The 21,911-nt window shown below is 48.1% G+C and overlaps 1 protein-coding gene across 4 annotated transcripts in view; it reads left to right on the forward strand.

Moving 5' to 3' along the window:
• The first annotated feature begins 482 nt into the window (after positions 1-482).
• LOC138531734 (nectin-2-like) overlaps positions 483-21,911 on the forward strand; it is a 262,202-nt gene continuing 240,773 nt past the window's right edge. For 2 of the 4 annotated variants that reach the window (XR_011284856.1, XM_069641007.1), the window contains exon 1: positions 487-861. Coding sequence is in view for 3 of the 4 variants with exons in the window: in XM_069641007.1 (XP_069497108.1) it covers positions 810-861 (52 nt within the window). In the remaining variant the exon portion in view is untranslated. Of the gene's footprint in view, positions 862-21,911 lie in introns of all 4 variants that reach the window. The other 2 variants (XM_069641009.1, XM_069641008.1) reach the window with 2 other exon arrangements.

Genomic DNA, 21,911 nt, shown 5'->3' on the forward strand with positions numbered 1-21,911 from the left:
TATTATTCGTTTAATATTGATGATGTAAGTTAGCATTTTGTGTGCTTTACCTACTTAAATCAAATCACAATAAATAAAGCAATACAAATAAACCGGAAATTCAGTTGACAGGGGCAGGATTTATACTCCACTGAGGTAAACGAGTGGCCCCTTAGTCCTTAGTGGGAGAGCGCAGCCCCCAGTGTTGTTCCGAGGACCACGTAACCACCGAAACGACTATGCGGTGTTCCCCGCAGTTACTGGTGAACGCCCGAGCGATTTGACGGGCAGATCAAGTGTGTGGGTTGCGATTGGACTGCGTGGGGACTGAGGAATGTAATCTGTTTTCCCCGTCGTGTAGTTACCGAATGTGTGTTTTAGCGATTGGTTTTGAAATAGGAGCGCCCTTGAGTGCGGCCGCCGGCCGGGCGGGATGAGGGCCAGGAGGATGGGCAGTGGGCGGGTCAAGGGGCTGGGCTCTGCGTGAAGGCGTGTCTCGCAGCAGGAACGGTGTATGCGTCACTCAGAGAAAGGAGGGACTCCGGTGAGTGAGCGAGAACCCGCTATTGAGAGAGACATCGCACCTGGCTGGAGGTGGAAGGTGACTGCTGCCAGAGGCTGCCGCAGGATAAACACCAGGGAGGGAAGAAAGAACGAAATAACCAGGGCGTTAAGAGGAAAGCGTATCAGGGAGCCAAGAAGCCCACGCCGGGAGACCGAGGAAGCACCGGGCTATAGGCACCCACCCTCGGGCCAGACAGACACACACACATCGTTGCTCCGTGAGAGCGTCGGAGGCGCGCACAGGAGCGCCCACCGTGACCTTCAGCATGGGCCCCAGGGCAGCCCTGCTCCTGCTGTCCCTGGCCTGCTCTTGCTCCGGTGAGTTCCAATGTCTCAGATGAAATAACTTCCTTTTAGTCTACCCCACCCATCAAACCTGAGTCAATTCTCCCCGACGCAATCCCCCTCCCTCCTTTTAAACACCTATCCCGTAAACGCTGCAGCCTCTCTCCCCGGGCCGCCCGGCCTCGCTGTCCAGCCGTTTCCCTCCCACTCCCTCCTTTCCCCCACTGCTGCTGGTTCCCCATAGTCTATTCTCTAGCGCTCTCCCCGGTCTAACTTCTGTTATCTCCCCGCCCCCCATCTCCTGGCACTCCGGACTTCCGGCCTTCCCTGCTCCCCCTCCTTCTACCCCCACCTCCTCCCCACTGGCGTGCTTTGCCCTGCCAGTGCGCAAACACCGCTGTACCTGGGAGGGCCCGGGTGTGTCCAGATACTTCCATTGCAACCTGTTGTTGAGAAAGCCTTCGCTTTCAGTGCGCTTTAGCCATGATGCTAAACCTGCTGGTGGCAGCTTGCCGACTTCACTCCGCGGCACTGCCATCCTTTTAGCATCGAAGTAAACAGAAATGTTTCACTGGTGCTATGTTTTGTGTTGCAAATGTTTGGCTGAATAGGCACACGTTATAATACTTTTTATGAAAATGTATGTTTTTGAATTTTCGGTTCTGGTGTACCATGAAAACCCAGTGGTAAACCCAGCGCTGGTAGCGTTTCGTCTTTTTATTGAATTACCATATGCGGTTTGTGAACATATGTTACTGCAGGGGGTCTGGCCAGCAGGCGCGTCATAAACCAGCGTTTGCTGCTTGCCAGTGGCACTCGCATCGATTTCCCATAAACCAGCAGTATAGTGTACATGGCACTGCTTCACTCTCCCTAATCCTGAAATGTAGGCTTCGCAGACTGACGTGTACCCTACTTTGCGGGGACAATCTTTCCCCAAACCTCGGAGGAGGCCACCGCATCGAGTTCAGGTAATGCCGAGTCAGGACTGGATTTTGCAGAATTGTTGCCATGGCCTCTCTGACCTTTACTCGCGCGACCTGTGGCCATTCCATAGTGTCCACACCGTTTGACTTGCCCTAGAGGATGTACAGCACACATTTTATTAAAAGGTGCAGAGTGCTGGGTATGGCTGTAATAAAAACATTTCAAACCAATGTGTACAGGATCGATCTCGAAACAAACTGGGGGGTGGGATCCTTCAGCCCGTCCCACATTAACACTAATGGGTTCGAATGGTGCACGCTGCCACACTTACTGTAATGCATTGGGTAAAAAGCCACAGTGTGTGCTGTCTGTTTTATAAGGTAGATCATGAAAAACGCCAATGGGTGCAAGTTACCAACAGTTTACAGGGCCATTTTGCAACACATGTTCATGATGCCTTTGCCCACAACACATGCCAGTGTATAAAACACGTCCATGCATGGTGCACCGATATATGACATTATTACCATGCAAGGTCTCCCAGCCAGTAAAAAAAAGCCAATCAACAGAAAGTATATCCAGGCTGTCTACATCAAGCTAGGCCAGTGTACTATGTAACCACACTCCTTTGCTTTTACCTTTGGTGCAAAGTACAAAAATAGCGTGACTGAGTATATGGCTGGACTTGAGTCACCAAATGTATGCCACGGGATAATGATTGATGTGTTATGTTTGCTTTACCCTTGATGCATGGTGCAGTGCATCAAGGGTAAAGGAAAAAAGATGCCATGCCCCGAGCAGACCACCACCCCTATTTAAGGGCCTTGCTGGGCGGGGCACTATTTTCAGTGGTGGCCGCTGAACCGCACATTCGTCATTCATACAACTCCTTGCGTTCTCATATCGGGGGAAGAGTGGGGTCTTGTGCTGTGCCTTGGCACTCATGCCCTGACATCATCCTGCTGCGCCCGCGGTCTGTTAACCCCCACATGTAATTGCCCCCCCCCCCCCCCCCATGAGACCTGGTCTGTGGGCCTTGCCTATGACTTCCAGTGGTATCGGAAGCGGCATGGGTCTGGCTGTACGATCCCCATGACCTATTCCAAAAGCATCCCCCCCTTCCTAGTGTTACTATAACGACTGTAACGTAGGGGCTGGGAATCCGGGCCATGCAACAGTTATTTTACTAGATTCCTTGCTCCGTAGAGCTACAATTACGATTCACTGGGAGTTTTGGCCCTCCAGAGTAAGAGCTCGTGTCCCTGCTGTTCCGGGCTCCATGCCCTGCAGGCTTCTGTGTCCAAGCCTGGAAGGGGTGGGCTGCTGTTGCAGTTGTGTCCTGAGCCTCATTGCGTCAATACTATTATGATGCTCTCAGACGGACTCTGGTGGGTCGCAGTTACTACTGTGCTGGGCTCCCCTCCCCCTGTTTTAGTTCTTCCCATCAGGTCAGGAATTTGCCGAATGTGGGCCCCCTCGGTGGGAGGGGATGCGAGCGGGTTGGTATTTCCTGCTTTTTCACCTCCTTCACGTTAGTGGGGGCGTGTGGTTCCCTGGTCCCCCGGTCCCCCTTCCTCCCCGCCGGGCTCCTGTATTGTATGGGTGCGCCTCGGGTTTCATAATCTCGCTGGCAGGGGTTCGGTCTGACCCCCGCGCTGTCACCTGATTTGGGGCTGTGGGTGTAAGCATATGCTGGCTAGGACTCCAGGAGCGGTGCTTCATCAGAGCTGGGCTTGGGGGCGGGGGTCGCTGACTTCCAACACGTCCTCTGCTCACTGCCATCGTTCCCATGATTTACGCACGGGCCTAGCCCCCTGGGGTCCTGCACTGGTGTCTCTGCTCCTCTGGCTTGCATCAATGTTGCTTCTGCAAGGGCGGTGTCACTAATTATTTTGAACGACGACAGCGTTGGGTTGCGTGTGTTGAGAAATGTCGCGCATGCGTACTCCCGATTTAAAGGCATAGAAGGCGAGGGCTGCACATGGCATTTTGACCGGCGACAGGGGGGATGGAGTGGTCCATCGGGGCAGCACATAATAGTCGTCTCTGCTGACACAGCTCCTCGCCCACATGGGGTCTTGGACCCGTGTGCAACGGCTCGCTCTGGCGCCAGGCACCATCCCCTATTCTTAGCCTTGGAGCCGATTTTCTCAAGTTCTCTAAATGTTTGAATCTATACGTCCATCGTCAAGCGTTTTACATAAGCCCTTTCCAGTCGCCAAGCAGCGCTTGGATCACAATGGCACATGCTCCAATCTCTGCCTCTCGCACCATCCAAAGCCTGCACACTCTACACACATAGTGTTGCAGCCCAAAACTGGGTGAGTTTTTCAGCCAGGAAGAAGCCCATTCAAAGCTATGGACACCAATTTGAAGGCGGTGCACGTTTAGGGGATTAGCCAGTGCAGCTCCTTAAAGATGGGTGTGATGTGGTGCAATTGCTGCACCCCTTCTTGAAACTGGCTGATGGGGGCTGCGTGGCCTTGATCCTGTCCATGCTGGAGGCTGGGAGTGGGCGAAACAAGCGAAATTTTCTCTGCTGAGAAAATTCTGCTCACAGTTCCGCTATGCAAATTTAGGATGTTGTCCTGGATGAATCCTCCCCACACCCCCTTATAGGTTTTGTGCAGAAAAATGAAATTTTACAGAAACACTTACGGAGTAAACTTTACCTTTCTATGGCCAATCGAGGAATAATCTGCTATGCCCAGAAATTGGAGAATTTCGCCAATCTCATTTCGCTGCTGATCATTTTGCTCACCCCTAGAGAGGGCCATTATGTAGAAATTGTTGGCCATTCTCTAGGTGAGATGTAGTGAGGGCCTATAGGATGGTTCTGAATTTTGCAACATGCTTGAAATTCTGCTGAAAAGTGGAATGCTACCCAGCTTTCCTTATGAGAGTCCAGTGACAATCTCATTCAGGAAAATGTCGCCAGGGTGACTTGTCCCCAAATTTGCACCCTGACTCCAATTGAACACTTTCCCCAAGTATTCTAGGATTTAAGTTTAGAATCGTAAATGACATCCCTCCTAGAATATTGGAGGAACATATTTTAGGGGTCAGGAAAGAAAATCTCCTTTGGCGACATTTTGCAGGTTTACATGGAACCATGTCATGTTGTGTCTTTTTAAATACAATGTTTTTAAGTCTTTCGAAGAGTTGGCGGGTTCTATCAGCTTTGTGTGTAGTTGGCGTCCATCTATTTAAATGCATTGCAGGAAGAGCTCTGCAGCATTCGCATAGTGCTGTATTTTGAGGACGTGTAAACTGGCTTTGGACGCGAAGATGCAGGCGGGAAGGGCGGGGGCAGGATTGCGCGCTCGTCTCGCTGTGGTTTTTTCAGAATTATTTTTCGTTGTTGGTGCGTGCGGCGCTTGCTCTTGGACTGCCAGTCACCGTGGAGCAGCGGGCGTTCAAAGAAAAACAAACGGTTTGTTATCGGAGCCGGCCCTGTGTACCGTCCCAGGGAGAGGCTGGGTGTCGTGGAAGCAGACAGAGGCCCATTGTAGTGTCAGAAATACTACCCTGCGGGAAGTTGCGGGGCACAGGGCGAGTGTTCCCAATCGGGGTCGGACTGGAGCGTAACGTTGCCTCGGGCACCAGTGAAAAAGTGGCCCACAGTTGTAAATGTCACTTCATAGCTTTCGTGACAGGCTCGAGGAGTACACAAGGGGGAGATCTTTGATCAAATATGATGCAAATTGTGCATTTTACTGAATATTCAGTAACACTGGTCAAAACTAACTTACCTACGTGGGCCGAAAAAGTGACCTGATATGACCAAAAAAACTGGCCCACACTAACATTTTGGGTTCGGGCATTGCCCTATGTATCAGTAAAAAGCCTGTTCCCAATTGGCGTAACAGGACTGCGTTACTGCAATTTATGAACTGCGCCACCTGTCAGATACCAGCCAGGCTGATCATCCACTCACATTTACCAGGAAGGATTCGTGCCCTACCGACCGGCTGGCACCAATGGCCATTGCCACCTAGGTGTGGCCTCTTTCCCCCCTTTGTCCCTATATTTTCTGTACTTGCTCTTGTCCCTGCCTTTGCTGACACCCTGCTGTTGTCTGTGCTAGTGTGCTGTTTGGCAGGCAAGGGAGGGGTGCCAAGACTGCCCCTCCCTTTCTTGTTTGGCTTTCTACTGCAGCCAAAATTTGAGTTGTTTAGCAGTGCCCTGGCTCCCTGCATTATCCCTCCTTCCCCCCGCCTGTTTGCTTCATTGGTGCCCTATTCTACGGTACTGGCCATATCTTGAGCGGCAGCAGTGGGGCAGAGCTCCTACGGTCGGGGCAACTATTCATAATTGGTGCCTTTACCTGGGACGCCCATTGGATTCTAAATTCCCGGTCGCCCGTGAATGGGCGGAGGCTGGCACCGGGTAGACTCCTGCCTCTTTGGGGTGGGCAGTATTCATTAAAGTTTCATAAACGCATTGTTTAGGTTCTCTAATCCCTCTGACGTGCTCCCTATACTCAACTCTACAGCCCAAAAGGCTGTTGGTTTCCACAGTTTGGTTATTTTCCCAAATACTACGCGTGTGTTTGACACTGTGATTTTGCTTGTTTTCTTGGTGCCCAATGCATTTAGTTCCCTGCTGTGTTCTGCTCTCTAATACCAGATGTTCTTCATGTGACTGGCCCTTAGATATTGCGCCATGACCTTGTAGCACACCAAATGGTTCCTACCCTCCCATGACCCTGAACTTTGCTCGGGAACTGCACCTCGCCCACGTGCCTAATTTATTTGGTACCCACTGTTGCAAGCTCCTTGTTTTCTCCCACTCAAGGACCAATCACTCCAGAAGGTCCTCCACTGGGGATACACGCCCACTACGAGTGCCTCAGGACATCTCACAAACACCTTATCTGAAGGGCCCTACTACCAAGAAATCGCCCAGGGGGATCCTGCAGTGGGGTCGCTATATCCTCACCGGATGAATGCTGCAATTTCCTCACCAGCCTTCCACTAACCCCCCACACTAATCTTCTCAACCTCTACATCAGTCACACTTTACGCATGCTGTAGTGTCTTGTTTACACCGTTCATCGTTTGATGGCGGCACAGTCGCAGTATGGGCGTTGATTCCTCTGGCACAGCTTGCTTCTGGTACGGTTCCTTGTGCAGGGGGGTCATCTCGACCATCTCATCTAGTACTCTGGCACACAGTTGTGTGCTGGGATGCTCTGAAGCCATTGTTCTGGTATTCCAATCTCGGACATGGCTCTTTCCTTGATCCTGGTATCATCGGCAGACCTGACATGGTGCGTTTTGTTGTGACTTTGCTTCGTTCGGACACTATTTTCTTGAGTCGGTGTTGCTTTTTTTGGGCTTTGGCCATCCATGGTTTTCCGTTCAGTCTGCTGCATGGCTGTTTCCTGGTGGGGATTGGGTTAGTGAACAGAAGAAGTGACTCTGCTGTCTTCGGAGATGTGAGCTGACATTCATGAAAGTGATTGTTGCAAACGAGGAGAGATGCCCCCCGTTCAAGCTGTGCTGATTGGCGCATTCCTCAATGGAAAGTTCCACATTCGCTACTTTGTTTCTAGAGTAGCTTGTCCAGAGCAATAGGCATAAATCACTTTAATAATGTTTTGCACTTTATTTTTCCTTCATAGATTTGTTTGCATATTAGCACAAATACGTAATTGCCATATAACTGCATGATGCTAAAACGTCTCGATACTTTAACCCTTGTGGGCCAGTCTCTGATCATGGGTCAGTGTAGGGGGTGTTGCTGCCGGGCATGGGAGCGATCCGGGGAATCTGGACCGCGATTGCGTGTTCTCTTTGCTGCCCAGGACTCGGGAGTGCTGCAGGAAGCTTGGATTCCAACACGACAGTCCGGGTCGGGGCCATGGCACGTACGTGCACGGGCGCAGGCAACCCTGGGTACCTCAGCGGGCTGCATTCTGGGAATAAGCGCGTGTCTGCACAACTCTAGACTACCTTCTCGTTAGTTAGTCACGTTAATTAAAAGCTGCCAATTCGCACTTCAAAAATGAACCATCACTTATTTCGGCAAAACGTATACAGTACATTTTTTAACAGTCAACGAGCATACCTTTTTGTTATAAAAACACGGTTTTGTTGTTGTGACATAATTGTTCCATGCCATGAGAGCTATATATTTTTTTTCTTCATGTTGCATTTAAGCCAAAAGGGACGTCAAGTAGGTTATTGATTTCATTCATTTGAGAAACGAGTGTTGTATTTGAATAGATTGACTTTTCAGCACAACTGCACATGATTAATTTAGGGAAAATATAAAAGGCAAACCTCGAATTGTTTGCGTAACTAAATACTGGGCCCTTCTGCTGAGGGTGGCCTGGGTCAACCTCTCTAGCTGCAACCTAGTACAGGTACAGAGTGACGTCTATTCCCTTCAATCGCATGCAGAGGCGTGCTCGCAGTAAAGCTGTGGACCAATCGCACTGAAATGCAGATCCCGATTAAAACTGGGACCCGTGTGGTAGACCTCAATGCTCCAATCTGGTTCATCTACATTGCCCCTTGAAATGCCAGTTGCCTTTCGGCTTTGGTGTGCTTTCGGGTTCTTCGATGATTGTGCGAGTGTGTGTGCTTGGGTGTCTGTATTCGCTGTTCACAGGGTTTGCAGTCTTTTGTAGTGGATTATGGTTCTCTTTTCATGTTCGGCGCGGTCACTGCATTTTGTATTTGTTTTATTTATAACGCACAGTCCATCAGGCCCGGAGGCATCAGGGCGCAATTTGTACAAAGTTGCAGTAAAATACAGACATAAATTACATTACAGAATTTACAGTAACAGCATATTACCCGTCTTTCTAATTAGAAATATTACATAGATTAGAGTGCCACTAGGATTAACGGAGGATATACCCTAGGGTGTACAGAGATAGTAACAGGCTAGAGTATGTTAGACAGAGACGCAGAGCATGTCTTATTGCTGGTCAAAGAGCCATGATTTGGTTTTGGTCTTGAAGGTATTGAAAGGGTCTTCAGCTCTGATAGTAGTGGGGAGGGTGCTCCATAGTTTGGAGGCTAGGACAAGGAAGCTGGTGCCCCCTGCTTTTTGAAGCTTAAACCTGGGGATCGATAGACAATGAGTCTGGGCAGTTCTTAATGGTCGGGCGGTAGAGTGGCGAGATAGCCGCCTGCAGAGGTAGATTGGGGCTTTGTTGGCCAGGCATCTGTGCGTGAGGGCAAGTGTTTTTAAGGAAATTTTCTGCTTGACAGATAACCACTTTAGGTTGGATCTGGATTCTGAAATGGGTGGTTGCGGGGGATGTTCAAGGCCGCTCGAATGGCATTATTCCGGGTAGTTTGGAGTTTGTTCAGGTTCTCTTGGCTGGTACCTAAGTAAAGAGCACTGCAATAATGCATTTTTGCCATAATGAGGGTTCTAGCTAGTATGACACTGTTGGGGGTGGTAAGAAACGGTCTGCAGGCTGCAATAAGTTTGCACGTGTAAGTAGAGGCAGACCTGACTGCATTTATTTGTCTAGATAAGGATAGGGTGGCGTCAAGGTAAAAGCCTAACGTTTTGGTGTCTTTCGAGACTCGTATGGTATTACCGGCTATGGTGAATGACTGATAAAACAGCTCAAGTTTGCTCCGGCGTTGTGAGGTACCCAAGATCAGGAGCTCCGTCTTATCGTCATTCAGACATAGCTGGTGTTGGGCCATTCAGGCCTGGATGACCAGGTAGACGTCATTGAGGGCCTTGGTGTCAGCAAGATAATCACCTGAGATGGGAATGAGTATCTGGGTGTCATCCGCATAGTTGGTGTAGGAGACACCCAGATAGTCGGGCACATCAAAGAGCGGTTTCGTAAAAATGTTGTAAAGTGTAGGTGACACGCAAGATCCCTGAGGTACGCCGCAGTGAATAGGGGAAGGGTCCGTGGCTGCGGATGGTGGAAAAACCCTCATGGATCTGTTGCTCAAAAAGGATTTGATCCATGCCGCAGCAGAGGATGAGAAGTTGGCGGCAGAGTGGAGGTGCCTTCAGGATCTGGTGGTTGACCAAATCAAATGTGGCGGAGAGAGGAGTAATAGCATTGCTAATTTGCCCTTGACCTTCAATACTTCAATCTGGGTTTTTAGGTCTATTAGAACAGTTTCAGTCCCGTGTCTGGGCCGAAATCCGGATTGTCGTAGACCTAGCAGATTGTTAGATTCCAGGTAGTTTTGGATCTGAAGGTAAGCTGCGCGGTCCAGAATCTTAAGCAAAAACGGTACTGTAGTGATAGGTCAGAAGTTCTGCAGGCGAGGAAGTTGATGTGGGCTGTGGTGAGAGGATAGTCCTTGGTTTTGGATGGTTTGGGGTTTGTTGCAGGGCAGGGAGTTTCTGTTTAAATCTTTTGGAATCGCACAAAAGAGGATCGATTGGCGCCGTCTTCTGCGTTAGACCAGCGGCTCACTGATGGACGCCACTGATGTGTTTTTATATCTTGGGTACCCAGAGTTCCTAATGGTCACTGCAAGGTTCACAGGCTTTACAATGGGGCCGAAGATCTGGGATGTCTCTCGTCTGCCTTTAGTAGTACCCTGGGGGGTAATCCCGGGAACTTGGTTTTGGCTAGTACACCTTGGCGTGCGTCTGGTGGGCAGCCATCGATGTAGTCCTCACACTGCTGTCTCTGGTCCCGACATGACCTGTTTCCTGGTAGTCTAGCTTGGTTAATCTCTCGTATGATCCTCTGTGTGGGGGTGGTCCTGGTATGGCCACCGACTGCTGTAGTGTTGCTGGTGCATGGGCAGAAGCTCTCGGAAGTCTGCCTGTTTGCAGGCGCTGGTGAGGAACTGTGTGTGCGCTCTGCTATGGCTGTCTCTGATTCAACATGGGCTGTCTGGGCGACTGATGGCCGGATGGTGCTGGTGTTGCAGTTGCTGGGTAAATTCCGCATTGCTATGCGCAGGGATGTTATGGCCATCGCTTAGTCTGGCATGTGTGCGGCTTAGTGGACTCATGGCTGCGCCCCTGTTTTTCCAATTCTCTGGTCAATGGCCCTGACGCAATGCAATACTCCATTCTCCTACCACAACGCCACACTTGGCGACTTGTACAGTTATTTTGCATTCACTGAATTATGGCATGCGTGATAGCTGGTCGGGTAGTCTCCAGGTGTGCTCGGGTATTGGTAGCTATTGATTGACATTTTTGCTGCACGGTCTTAGCTGGCAAGTAGTGTATGCTGTGCCAAAAAGGGTGGGGTGGGGTGGCAAAGCGGTAGGGGGGGGTGGGATTTGGATCAAGTCTTCGGTGGGTGGGGCGAGTAGAGGTCATTCCAGGGGTGCCTATGCCGAGTGTAGATACTAGTTTGTAGCTTTTTACGCATACCTTTTTGGTTTTGAACGGTGAAGAGGAGAGTCTCCCCACGTGTAGCGCTGCACTTGTGTGCCGCCAGTGGTTCCTGGTGAAGCGTTGTGTGGGTCTGTAGTGTTTGACCTCCGTGGCTCCTTTTTCTAGTGTTGTTCTTGTCCCGTGTTTCTATAGTGCTGTGGCACTATAATGCTGTTTCCTGGTTCAGCAATCGCTGATTGTGCTGTAGTTGCTGCTGGTCTTGAATTCCGACTCTGGTTCCGAAATGACCTTGGTGCGGCGCTGCCCTCCCGCCTCTGCTTGGTTTCTGCTTGCTCTGCACATTTTCTAAAGAGGCTTGCAGTGATGGGCACCGACGCCTGGTTTACTTTAAAGTGGTGGGGGATGAATATTTGCAGGCAGCGTTGCAGGGGAATTTCCCAACACATCTGATGGCAGGTTGCAAGCCCAGTGTGCAGCACATTCGGGCAGTGCCAGTCCAACATGGTGTGCCTGATTAGACCTAGAGCAATTACATTGGACCTGTTAAATGGTGCCACATCACTGTAGCTGCTCCACTACAACAGTAGGGGGGGAAATGGCAAGTGAAAGTGATGGGTCATTAGAATTTATTCCAGGGTCCTAATAATCAGTCAGAAATGGCACTATAAAATAAAATACCAGGTTATTTTACATAATGCAGAGTTCTGCTTTGAAATGTATATACCAGACTTTCAGTTTAAACTCATAAACTTTCCACAGTGCCAAACGTTTTAAACTGCTCCAGCTAATCACACGGTATTAGTGCCTTGCACGAGAAGCTGCCGCGGAAAAAGTATATCATTTGTTTTTAATAATCTGCTTCTCACCCCGTCTGCCATTTTTGTATGCCCTATCTATGTATGGCCCTGAGCGAGAAGACACAGGGGGGTTGTTACCAGGCTAGTGGGAGAGGCAGATGCGATGGGTGCAAGTTCTATGGGGTTGGCAATGTTATCCTGAAGGGAGTTGCCCCTCATCCCTCACCAGGACAGAAGGCTTTTAAGAGTTCTTTAGTGCGTTGCTGCCTGCTGTAGGGGGGTAGCATACGTCGTGGAGTGTTAGTATACCTGTGGTATTGATGTGGCCTGCGGTTGCATCCTTGGGGAACATTTTGTGAGGTGCTGCTTTAAAAAATGCATTGCGAGTGTTCATTTAGAAGAATTTTTTTTTCATGCTGGTTTCTTCAAGGCCCCAGAAAATTCTGTCTCAACAAAGCAATGCCAGTGTTGGCCCTGGTAAACCTACACCAGCATGATGTGTTTTATGTGGGCATCATTGGTATGGAATTTTATTTAAATGGCTTCCCCGTTTTCTGGGGGGCAGTATGCTCCTCTGCACTTTCCCAGTTAATGTTAATAACCACCTCGACGTTGATGCCCCAAATTGAACGCATTCTCAATGTGGCATCTAAATTGTCCCCAGGGCTACCCTATTGTCCACAGTCGTACCATGTCGCAGCCATTGCCCCCACAACTGCCTCAGTGCTCCTGGTACTGCCCTGTGCCATCTCTCACGTGCCCCTTTTTATCCCATGTAATTCGCTGCCCCATTGTTCCCTTATTTGCCCCGTCCCACTGATCGCCCCTGGGACTGTTCATGTAACTTCCTTCAGCCCCTGGTTTGAGCCATGTCTCTCATTGCCCCCAGAGCAACCTCCCTGCACATTGGTTTTTCCCCCATATCCCTTTTCCAGCAAATATGATTTCAGTCATGTTTGCTAATCTGATACATGAAAGCAAACCCCTTCAAAGTTTGGGGTTCGAGGACGGACTAGGTTAAAAAACACAGAAACGGCCCACTGTAAACAGGATTCGATGGTTTCCTTTGCAGTATACCCAGGATGACTTTCAGTGGCCAGGGACATACTGGAAACTGTTAATGGGATTGCAAATGCAGGGCTCGAAATTGACGGGAGCTGGGAGCTATTTAGCTCCTGGTTAATTTGACACCAACCGCAACCAGGAGCTACACTCCTCCAATAAGTGGTGCAAGACGCACAAAGCTATATTAACTGTGTAGTTTTGGGAATGTACCTACAGATTACAGGACACTTCTATGTGGCATATTGTGTAATCTGCAAATGGCCACCCAGTTATGTGCTTCTCATGCTGGGCTGACTCCTGGTTCACTCTTTGAGGTTCCCATTAGTCCACAGCCTTATCCAATAAAACACCGGTTTTGCGCTACATGATTTTTCAATAGGTTGTAGATCTAATTCGAGGGCAATCTGAAAATATGACGCAGGAGTACATCGACCCAGGAGCTGCTGCCTAACGGGTGATGCCTGATACCCAGGAGCTGCTGCCTAACGGGTGATGCCTGATACCCAGGAGCTGCTGCCTAACGGGTGATGCCTGATACCCAGGAGCTGCTGCCTAACGGGTGATGCCTGATACCCAGGAGCTGCTGCCTAACGGGTGATGCCTGATACCCAGGAGCTGCTGCCTAACGGGTGATGCCTGATACCAAGGAGCTGCTTTTTGCTGCTGGTCAACAAATCTCAGTTTCGACTCCTGTCCACGGCTTTTTGGTCGGACACTTACTAAATTCTTAATATTACCCGTGCAGCGCCAGGGTTGGGTCACTTTTGATAGATTGTGAATTGTCGTAAATGGGTCCGAATCGGAGTGTGCACGTGTGTATGGGCAGCTGAGGGGGATGTAAATTCACAGGCACCTCCCACCGCCACAACAAGGCTGTGACTAGTCAGGAAAGGCTCGAATGAATGGTGAGTCTTTCAAGATGTTTTTAAAGCAGCAACAGTTTTTATTATTTTTTACCTTCAATTCTGCAGGTGGTAATATCTTGGGACTTTTATTGAACCTTTTAACTCTAGTGAAAATGTTCTTCGGTTTTGCAGCCCAGCTCCTCCCTGTTGCAATTCTGGGGTTCCTTAATTGAAAAGGGGTGTTGGCGGGCATATGTGTGCTCGTGGTTTCAGTAGGTTCTCTGTATGATGCAAAGAGTTTTGAAGACCACTCTCTGCTTAATGTGCCAATGTAGAGTGACGGGCTGCACTGTTCTAGGTAAGCTGGTTTAAATAATTTGGGCGTAGGCCACTGTGCAACTGTTGCAATAGTCCAGCTAGGAACATATCGGGGCTCACATCACCTTGTCTTTGTTGAAATTCAAATGGGTGGGGGGGATACGGTTTCCCTCCAGTATCTGGGGCAGATCCGAATATTGAATCAGTCTTGGACTAAAGGTCAAGTTTGCATTGAAGATAACACCATGTTCGTTAGGAGCCTGGCGGTGGACCCACAGAGGTAGGGCAAGAGGAATGGCATAGTGGCATTTCAGTTTCGCCCATTTTGAGGTAGATAATTGTGTTGACCAGCCAAGCCTATATCATTGGATGTTGGGTTCTGATCATGGGGTTGGTTTTTTAGCCCTACTGGTAAGTGTAATCCTTACACGGACACCTTGCACTCTGTATCATAGAGACACAGCATCACTGGTGATGCCCAACAAGACACACGTGTATCTGGGGATCTTGCTCAGAAGAGAATAGCCTAGCATTTCAGTGCAGGTGTTGTCCTTGGCGGAGGGACCAAGTGGCTGCTCCTCCTCTGTGAAAGGTACAGTGAATTGAAACAAGGTTGTGGTTGAGTGGGAACCAGACCAGAGAATAGGCTGGCAGTGTTTATTCTCGGTAGAGGGCCTCCCACAACTTTGGCTACTCTTTGGTTGGCTGTCCAGAACTGGATCCTTTGCTACCCAAACGCACACCTACAAAATATGAGAAGGAAGGCAGGATCCAACAAAGTTTGCACACTGTTGTTGAAATGGTTAAAGTCGTAGTCTTTCAGGAGAGGTCATGCCGTCCCCATACCCGTCGCCTAGTTATGCGGCATCGCTCTTTAGACTTCAGCTCAGCAAAGTCGGGGTTGCCTCTAAACTTGGTCCTTGAGGACCTGGAGCAGGAACCAAAGATACAGGACCAGGTGCGCGTCAAGATTACAGAAGAGCGTGGTTAGTAAGACTGGCTCCAATCGACATGTTTTTCACAGTGCTTCCCAGGGCACGGCCTGGGTGTGGCAATGTTCCCTTCTTAGTACTAACTTCCAAAGAACACAGGGCATGTCCACAAACATAGCTTCGTTGCAGCAACAACACACTTGGTGGCAGAGTTCATGCTGCTTCTGGCAATGAAGTATCTGGAAGCCCACGCCTCCAACTCCTCCCAAACTCGATGCCTTAAAGGCCCAGCGCCATCATGACTGCTCGCGAGAAACACTGAAGGAGCCAAAGGCTTAAAAATACCCATATGTGTCAATTAGCTATTGTAAGTTTAGAAGGACAAAAGCAAGGACAAAAAAAAAGCGACATTTGTTAAAGCATATGCCAAGAAGCGACCTCCATGGGAGAGTGCACAATATTTACAATACGACTGAGCCACAGAAGGGTTGTGTGTTTAAAGACCCTACCATTACCTGCTGCAAGATTGGGACTTTATACAAATACACTTGATACTTTGGCTTCCTTTTTGTTCTCAGATTTGGAAAACTGGGGTCAGGTTAGATGACGATTTTTGTAGTCCTTTCCTCCTGTGACCAAACAGTAACCTGGAAAGGGCATGAAAATGAGCGCTAACTGGCAGAAGCACTGGCAGGTACCTCTACTCTGCCACTGGTCTACAAAGTGCCGGCTAGTGACGGGAAGAGGCCGTGCGCAACAAAACTGTCCTCTTTCGAACAGGAAGCATTCGTTGTGCAACGATCTCCTCTCAGAATGAGGAAAGCTGTGGATGAATCCTATTCTCTTTCTACCACTTAAAGTAGGCGCAGTGGCGCTAGATCACCGACTCCTCATTCAGGGGATCGAAAATGGGCTTTGTTGACCAGGAGAAAAAGGCAGCTCTGGGGTATTGGGCATAACCAGTTAGGCCTGGGGTAACTCTGGAAAACCAGGAGCTGGTATATAGTGTGCAGCAAATCTAACTTTGCAGCAGATGCGAACTATAACCTTTTTGCCTTTTTATGCTATCCAATATGCTCTAAATCTCCCTTTGGTGTGCTGTTTATTTTTTTCCTCTCCTTTTTTATATACATTCCCAAACATACACAGTTAATATTACACAGCTAGGTTTCTATGGCACCACTTGCCACAGGAGTCGCAAATGGCTGATCAGGTTCTGCTTAGCTATGACCAGGAGCTAATTTGCTCCCAGCTCCCGTCAATTTCAAATCATCATCATCATCACTGCTCCCCCATGCTGGTCCCAATGCCTCCGGGCGCACAGCTGGCCATCTCCAGGGCAGACGCAGGTTTTTGGTGCTAATGCCACTTCAAGTGGAATCTTGGTGCCCACCCCGAGAATGGGAGTCTATGGAGTAATCTTGCAACCAGGCCTCCAGCTAAGGTGCATCGCAGGCCTTTTTATGCATGAAAATCTTTTCAATACAACACACAATTTCAGAACACAGGGCAGTGCAAAGGTCAGGTTATTTGAGACACGCCGGAATGATGCTGCTTTTTTTTTTTTTTTTTATAATCTACATAGATGTAATTGCAAGGCATGGATAAAATCCTCTGAAACAACATATTTCTCTGAAGCCTAAAAAAAAGAAACTCCACCCTTCTGTGTTGATACTCCTGGAGCAAACGGAAGCACGGTGCATATTTATTTTCCTAGCATTTTATGTTTGTATAATTAATAAGATGGAAAACTCAGAATTCATATTTTGTTACAAAATATGCTTCTTTTTTTCCTCAAATGTTTTTCAGTGAAAGCAAACCAGTATTGCACAATTGTATTTTTCAGAGTTCCTGTGCTGTGCATAATCGAGCAAAGGCAGATCATGTTTACACTTATAATTTAAGGTACACCCTAATTATAAAAACAGTGTGCAGAATGACTATGCGCGGTCTAGTTTACATCCATTCAGCCTTGCAGTCATTGGGGTACATTACTATAAATGGTCAGTGGTAGCAGAGTCTTTGCTCAAGGGTAAATGACAATCACTAGCCTATCAAGTCTTCAAGACTACAATTAAAACATCCAAAACCTGAATCTCCAGGAAGTGCAAGCGCTGTTCAAAAACAAATGAGTCACGTTTATAATTGACATAGAAACTCAGCAAAACCTGTCCATGTGATAATCCAAATAGGTATTTGGCTTTATTTAGCGCTTCATACATGATTCGGCCAACATCTAGGCACTGTGATTATTATACCTCAGTCGATACTCAGTTAACCGACCTCTGAAGGATGTTGGCCAATAATATAGCTCAGCCGGTTGAGCACTCGTTGCTGCAATCTGTGTGATCTGTAGGTTGCAGGTTTTGAATTCCGGCAAGGCCAACTCTCATCCTTTCGAGGTTGACAAAGAAGTACCGACTTTGGTTTGGTGATAATTGTGATATGTGTTCTATGTACAAAGCTTTGCCAAAAGCTCTATATATAACAATTTGACCGTGAGATTAGATATAGAATTTAATATGGAGTCCTTGCCTCTCTGCACTGCACTGTTGAATCATAACATTGGCACCATTAGGTAGTAATAGCTCCAGGAAATGAGGACTTTCATTAAACATCAAAAGACAATTCTGTGATTGTGCCTCAAAACACACAATACATTAATGTTTGCTGTACTATGTGATTGGCAAAGTTTTTGTGTTTTCAAGATTTAAATATATACAGGAGAGATCATTTGGCCAGGCCTTAGAGAAATAATGACAGATGTATTCTGTCACAATGCAGAAAGCTGCTGCATAGTAATGATTGCCATACAGTTTTTGCACATGTCGGCTGGTTGTCGCATACATTTTACTCTCTTGCTTAGGAGAAAAGTAATTTTTACTCTCTTAAAATTGCATTTACTCAACTTTTAAAAAATGGGGAGTAAAATACTCCCACCTCAAAAACGTATCTAGAGCGCTGCTTGCAACAACTGCGGGCCTCTTGTGACTCTGACCCTGGTGGATTAGATTATTACTTGGCAAAGCAATCTGGATTTGCCAGTAGGTGAGATTTGTGTCCACCTCGTCTGACGTTTTTTTTCTGTCGTGGTCTCGCTCACTCTAGCCGTCTCTTCTGTGTTAAGCGTGCCATAGGAGGCAACTACACTGGCACATTTGACCCTGTATCCAGCAGTTTAATTTTGTGCCCCCCCCCCCACCGCCATATTTATTCTACATGTATTTGGATTTTGGATGGGGGTTTCAGTGCTGTCAGCTTTTACATCCCTCTAGTGTGACGGGGCTTTAGCAAGTGCTGCTCACTTCAAATTGAGAAGCCTCCCCCCAAATCGGTGGGCCACTTGAGCCTTAATTGCAGGGTGAAGGGAGAATGAGTGGTGGACAGGCCAAAGCAGTTAGAAGTAGGTGGAGATCCTAAACCAGAATTCTGTGGAAAGACAGCTGCAGCTCAACAGGTTAGGCGCCTGTGGCTGAAATGTTACATGTTTAGGCCTGCTTTTAAATTGTATTGCTTTTTTTCCCATTCTTGCAGCAAAATGTACTCTTAAAATGGGTTGTTTCGACACAGCTTCGCTCGGTGTGGCAATTTCTGCCCTGTAGCAAAAATCAGAAGTTGGCACCCATGCCGTGTGCCTCTGTTATTTTCAACTTCTGCTATTGGTGGTTGCCCGTTTGTTTATCCCTGTTTGAGACGATGCATTTGGTTTCCAGGGCTCCGAGCCATAAGGTGCAGGGGCTCTCCAGGTGCATGCGAGATCGGTCCTCTCGTTTCGGTTCGTGGTGATGACTTTATGCTTCGGGATTTTTCGCCTGTCTTCGGGATTTCCCAGGCGTTTTCCCCGTTTTGTGCACAGCCGCTGCTAACGAACACACTGCTTGGTCTTAGTTTCTTGTTTTTGGGCATGTGTTGACGACAACTATTGTTTTTAAATTGACCATCAACAAATAAATACATTGAAGTATAAACCTGGAAGTGGCATAGTGTGGAGAAATGGGCTGGGGGGAGGGGGGCAGCATACCCGCAAACTAAATCAATGCTGCTATAATTTGAAGAAAAAAAAACACACAGGTGAGCGAGGTGGAAACTTATGGCAGTAAGTTTTATTTATTACCCATATGATAGTCATGGCATAACAAACCAAATGCATAATGATAAATGATCTGCTTTTGGGCATCATGGGATCAGGCGAGCAGGGGACCTGCTCCAGCGTGAGGCCAACTCGGGACTGATCATGGCGCCGCCATATGTCCCACTTAGTGACGTTTGCCCAGCGTCAGCTGTGCTTCTGTTTGAGACCAACTGTATTTACTTAAGCCTAGAAATGTGGAGGGCTGTCCAGTGTATTGGTACCTTTTTCTGGTGGCTTGGCCAAAGACACCATCTCATTTTAATTGGAGCGTGGGAGGGGTGTGGGGGGGGGGCAGAGGTAGACTGCGCCAAGCGTTTTGTACCATTTTTCTGGCGGCTTGGGCAAGGACCAACTTTTATTTACATTTTTTGCAGGGCAAATCTGCCCTCTCTCTTCGCTGGTATCCCAAGCGACTTTCTCGTGCCATTTTCTGGCTGCTTGCGAGGAAGGACCAACTTTAACTGATATTTTATAAAAACCCTCCATCTTCCCCCCCCTGCCTACCAAGTGTGTTTAGAAGGCCATTTTTTGGCAACCTGGTCAGGGGTGGGGGGTAGCTCACCATGCTGACCCCAACTTGTTTAATCAACCCATTGCTCCCCTTTTAGTTCCCTTAATCCAAGCGTTGTATTTTCCAGCCATTTTCTAGCAACTTGGGCGGGAAGTGCAGGTCATTTTGGAGGTTGTGGGCACAGCGAGAGAAGAGGCTTGCTGGAGACCCTGCTCTTAAGGAGAATTCTTTGCCCGAGGGCGTGCAGGCACCTTCGGTGCAAATTCTGCATAGTCTGCTGCTATGCCCTGCCCTTCTGGAGGACACCATTTTGTCATTGTGATCCTACCAGGTGAAGGGTGGTTGCTACTTTTGCATCCCCTTCCTGAACAAAAGCGGCGCCCTTAAAGCTGGGGTCCCTTTTGTTCGTTCCCCCATGTTTCCTTATGGCCATGTGTGTGTCAGTGAAACTTGCCTGGTCTCCTCCCGTCCACCCCAGACCTGTGGCTGTCGCCAGGGCGGGGGAGGGAGCTAGTCCGTTCCTTCCTGCATGTCACCTCCTTCTTATGTGTCTGGGTCCTCTACCTACGGGGCTTGGCCCCTTCGGGTCCCATGATAACAAAAAAAAACAGGTTTGACAAAAAAGTTAGTATTTCTGAGTGCAGGAACATGCGGGTGTTACAGGTCCTAAAGGGAAGATTATTTTTTGGGGCGATTTCCCGCAAGTCGTGTGGGTTATTTACATGTTGGAATCTCCGGCTCAACAACGTGTGGTCGCTGACCCTAGCCGTTGCCTGTGTTAACTGGTCAGCCCCTTCCTGTTAAGCCGCATGCCTGCCTTTGGACATTATTTGCTCCGTTGTTTAGTTTACTGGGCCGTTGTCTTTAATGTGTACGTATTTCCTACATAACCACGGAAGTGGATGGTTCCTGCTTCGGGAAACACTTCAGTCTTTCATGGCTAGGGACCAGGATTGCGGGGTTCTAATTATAGCTGTTATTGTTTATTTGTTTATGGGTGGGTGCTGTTCTTAACTAGAAGGACGGAGTCCTGGTTACGCAACCTCCTGAAAGCACCCAACACCCCGGTATTGAAGGTGTTTTCTTTTTTCTCCGTTGGTTTACATAGTATTTAAAAGCTCGCTTTAGGAGTAACTTCTTTACACGAAGTGTTGCCCCCTCGTTTTCCTTGCTGTGCTCGGTGGGCTGCACTTCCGCGTGGCACCAGGTATGGCAAGCTAGGACGTGTCTGCAGCCCGTGGCCGCATACCCTGTGGTTAGTCGGCGTTTGTTTTTAACCTGTAGCTACTCTGCGAGGTTACTCCCACCGAGGTTCCCATTAAGTTTCTGCCCCTTTTGATAAAAGTAGTAGAATGTTTATATGTTTTTTTCTCCATTTGTCAGCATATTTTTCTCCCAATTTGCACTTGGTTACAAACCTTATACAGTCTAACCACAAAATAAATTCTATAAATGCATTACCCAATCCTCTAAAACAGTTGATTCCATATAATTCATCGGTAAAACGCCCCAAATGAAAAATCTTCAGGAAGGAGGAATTCCTTTAAAAAGGTTGCACCTTCATTTACGAACGGTACAGGCGTCCCTGCTAAAATTCGGTGCCAGAAGCACATTGCATTGAGATAATTAATAGCATGTACATAATCTTTGGAAGAAAAAAACGGTGCTACTGTTTGTATTTTGGTCCCCTGCAGAAAAGCGCAAGATGGCAGCATGCGTTTTAAGGTTTGTGTTCCGCTGGCAAAATCTACAAAGGTTTGCATCACTTAGTCCTCTGCTAAACCATATCTCTCGAGTGTAGATATGAGATTAAAACGTATCCTTAAAATGGATGTCATGACCCGACCATCCGGACATGGCTTCAAGGGGGGGGGGGGGGGGGGCAGAGGGGAGCCTTTTTTTATTTTAATTTTACAAACTTCCCGGTGCATAATTTATACAAGCTTCTTCTGTCTCGTGTATTGATCCAGACGAGATCATACATTTATTGTCTCTGCTAGAGCAGGATTGGACCGAAGAAGCTTGTCTGTTATGCCGCCTCCCTCCAAAATCTTAGTACATTCTCTCTCAAACTTTGTTAGACAGCCTACAGCCACAGTATAGGTAATTTAAAGAACCCGGTTTAGCCATCTTAAGCTTCCTCTTCGCCGGAACCTTTCTCCAGGTAACCATACAGGACATGGAGTCAAACCTCGCTCATAACCTTGTTTTTACAGTTGGCACACAGTTTGGCAAATCCAAAACTTTCCTCCCCAATCA

Source organism: Ambystoma mexicanum, chromosome 1q, assembly GCF_040938575.1.
Source record: "Ambystoma mexicanum isolate Mex_15411 chromosome 1q, UKY_AmexF1_1, whole genome shotgun sequence".
Taxonomy (NCBI): Eukaryota; Metazoa; Chordata; class Amphibia; order Caudata; family Ambystomatidae; genus Ambystoma; species Ambystoma mexicanum.